This window comes from Gopherus flavomarginatus, chromosome 1, assembly GCF_025201925.1.
Source record: "Gopherus flavomarginatus isolate rGopFla2 chromosome 1, rGopFla2.mat.asm, whole genome shotgun sequence".
In the NCBI taxonomy this organism is placed as follows: Eukaryota; Metazoa; Chordata; order Testudines; family Testudinidae; genus Gopherus; species Gopherus flavomarginatus.
The window spans coordinates 376,465,630-376,469,302 of record NC_066617.1 but is presented as its reverse complement, the minus strand read 5'-3'; the positions used below and the strand labels follow the sequence as shown (position 1 = coordinate 376,469,302).

The 3,673-nt window shown below is 44.8% G+C and overlaps 1 protein-coding gene across 1 annotated transcript; it reads right to left on the bottom strand.

Annotated features, from left to right (window-relative positions):
- Nucleotides 1-735: 735 nt before the first annotated feature.
- On the bottom strand, nucleotides 736-1,683 carry LOC127052439 (olfactory receptor 52R1-like). The gene has a single exon (XM_050956100.1). The coding sequence runs from the start codon at nucleotides 1,681-1,683 to the stop codon at nucleotides 736-738; it is 948 nt and encodes a 315-aa protein (XP_050812057.1).
- Nucleotides 1,684-3,673: the final 1,990 nt, after the last annotated feature.

Here is a 3,673-nt window from a genome sequence, read left to right as displayed (position 1 = left end):
CTTCTCTTTCCCCCTCCCAGACTCTTCCTGAGAGAGAAAGTAATCCTAACACAGAGAGAAATTAACCTCTCTCTCCCTTCCCTCCTTTCTCCCCACCAATTCCCTGGTGAATCCAGACCCAGTCCCCTGGGGTCTCACCAGAATAAAAGAAAACAATTAAGTTCTTAAACAAGAAACTTTTAATTAAAGAGAGAAAAATAGTAAAAATGATCTTGTAAATTTAAGATGGAATAGGTACAGGGTCTTTCAGCTATAGGCACTGGGAATAACCTCCCAGCCTAAGTATACAAGTACAAATTAAAATCTTTTCAGCAAAATACCAATTTGAACTCCTTCCAACCAAACACACATTTGCAAATAAAGAAAACAACCATAAGCCTAACTCGCTTTATCTATCTAGTACTCACTATTCTGAACTTATAAGAGCTTGTATTGGAGAGATTGGAGAGAAACCTGGTTGCATGTCTGGTCACTCTGAGGCCCCAGAGTGAACAACCACCAAATTCTAACAGCACACACAGAAACTTCCCTCCCTCAAGATTTGAAAGTATCCTGTCTCCTGAATGGTCCTCTGGTCAGGTGACAGCCAGGCTCACTGGACTTGTTCACCCTTTATAGTCAAAGAGATATAAAGTACTTCTGTGCTATTAACTTTTCTTATCTGTTTATGACAGCATGTCTCCAGCCAGCTCTTCTTAGATCTCAATCTGAGAGCCAGAGCACCAGGAGAAAACTTTAGGTCCTTTTATGAGTAAAGAGCTGGAGCAGACTGTCCCGGATCTGTTTGGTCCTCACACCGTAGATGATGGGGTTTAGTGTGGGGGGCACCAGGAGGTTCACATTGCCAATGAGAACACGGAAATGCAGGGCCACTTTCTTGCCAAACCGGTACGTAAGGGAGGAGAAGAGAGCTGGGATGAAAAAGGCTAAGATGGAACAGAGGTGGGAGCTGCAGGTCCCAAAAGCCTTGAGCCGGGCGTCCTGTGTGGGGAGGCTGAAGATGGCCCTGAGGATCTGGGTATAGGACACGGCAATACAAATCATATCCAGACACTTTACGCAGAATAGCACAAAGAGGCCATAGTAACTACTGATGTGGGTATCGGAGCAAGCCAGCTTCACCACGGCTATGTGCATGCAGTGTGTGTCGGGGATGATGTTGGTTTTGCAATATGGCCATTGCTTTGTCAGGAGAGGATAGAGTAGTATAAGCATGCTGCCACGCAGTGCCACGGCCAGTCCAATCTTCACCACCATGGGGTTTGCCAGGGTGGTGGAATGTCTGAGGGGATCACAGATGGCCACATAGTGATAAAAAGCCATAGCCATGAGGATCCCAGACTCTATTACCGAGAAGCAGTGAATGAAGTACATCTGGGCGAGGCAGGCACTGATCTCGATCTCCCTGGAATTGAACCAGAAGATGCTCAGCATTTTGGGCAGGATGGACGTGGATAGGACCAAGTCGGTGATGGCCAGCATGCAGAGGAAATAGTACATGGGGGCATGGAGGCTCTGCTCCATTTTCACGACGAACAGGATGGTGAAGTTCCCCAAGATGGCTATGGAGTACATGGTGCAGAAGGGGATGGAGATCCAGATATGGGCTGTCTCCAGGCCAGGAATGCCCAGCAGGATGAAATTAGAGGAGTTGGTGAAGTCAGTTGTGTTGGAATCTGACATGGAGTAGGGGAGAACGTGTCCAGCTCTGAGGCAGAATGGTGTCTCTTGCATGTACCGTACTTTCCCCTGACTTCCTCTATGTGCCAAGGTTCTAGGGTGATGGTCACAGTACAAATGCCTGGATGGAGAGACAAGGTTAATATTAGACACTACATGGACTCCTGGAAGCTGTTCTCAAGGCCAAGGCAGATTTTTCACTCTCCACAAATTAAAAAATGACATTTTCACTATTCAGAGAAATAAATCATGAACAACTGACCATACTAATGCCAATTCCATATTTTATGGTGTTCTGTGCATCAGGAATTCCTACAGAACTTGGCATGGGAAACCTTAAGAGGCACCGGTGGGAAACATGAGTGTGGATACTGGCTATTCATCAGTGTTCCTTAATGCAATAAAAGCCATGCTAGGAGTCCATGCTGCAGGGAGTTCCCCAGTTGCTCAAAATGTAAGAGTGGAAAAGAAACAAAGCTTTGACAAAACATGTACCAGAGGGAAAAAAACTAGAATCAAATCCAACTAGAAACAAATTCAGGCAAAAGACCTGCGCGTCATTGAGAGGAGCTCCATGGAAACAGTTGCTCATTCACAGCCATGGCCAAAAGAAAGATAATGTCTGGATGTCTAAGGGATGGAGAATAACCTGCTCTGGACACGCGCTGAGCTGTGGACACTCAGTCTCTGTAAAGGATGTAGCAGATAGAAAGGGGATTTCTGAGACAGGCTGTGAGAATGGGAGTGGCTGCCATACGCTGACAGACTGAAAAGTCTGGGACTGTTTAGTTTAGAGAAGAGACAAAGAAGGGGGCATATGATAGAGGAGAGCAAAATGAAGAAAGAACTGATGAAATTTAAATGGACAAAACCAGAACAGTTCCCAACCAGGAATATCTATAGAGAGTGTTTCAAAAGAGCTAATTTCCCCAAAGGAGAGGTGGTCAAGAGACAGTTGTGTTCTGCATTTGGAGAGAAGCAGTATAAGATACTCGTATCACATGAGGTGATGAAATACTTTCCAGTCCATTAGAAGACAAGGATGGCGACAAACAGCATCTACAACTGAATCGTAGAGTTCCAAACACCCGAGTTACGACTGGCTGATCAAGAGCACATCTCACTCGGGACCAGACGTAAATGGTGAGGCAGCTGGAGAGCCAAAAAATCCCAAAAGACAGGGTGGGGGGGAGGCAAACCCAGGACAGTTCTGTGTTAAACGTCAGGTACTCAGTAAAAAGGGGAAGGTTTAAAAAAAAGATTTTACAAAATTAAGAAAGAATGGAAAAGCTGGTCTGGGATTAGTTAAACAAAAAAATCTTAGGAGTGTAATTAATGCCTGTCAACAACATGGTTTATGGAAAACATGTCTTGTCAGATAAACCCAATTTCATCCTGAAATGAGAGTGCACTTTTGATTGATCCTGGGAACCAAGCAGATGCAATAGCGCTTGATTTCTCTGAGGCATTTGTTTCAGTAAGGGAAAAAAATAAGATTAAAAAAATGCACAGTATACAATACCAGTAGAGCACAGGTAAAGAGGACTAAAAACTGGCTAACTGAGAGATCTCAGAAAGCAGTTGTCAATGGGCCATTGCCACTGAATGGGGGTGTTTTTATGAGGTTCTTCAGGGTTCCGTTTTTGGCCCAATACTATTCAGTATGTTCATCAATGATCTGGAAGCAAATAGAATATCACCTCAGATAAAATTTGTGGACAACCCAAAGATTGGCAGATTGGTTACAAAGAGGAGGCAAGGGCAGGCACTCTGATTGATCCGGAATATTTGCTGAGCTGGGCCCATGCAAACACAATGTTTTAATACAGACAAATACAAAGGGATACTCTTGGAACAGGGAAAGCAGGCTCGACCCACAGACATGGGATGCAGGACACTGAAAAGAATTTCAGGTCACCGTAGACACCCAACTCATCATGAGCTCCCAGTGTGATGCTCTGGCCAAAAGCACAGAGGTGATCCTTGGATGCAT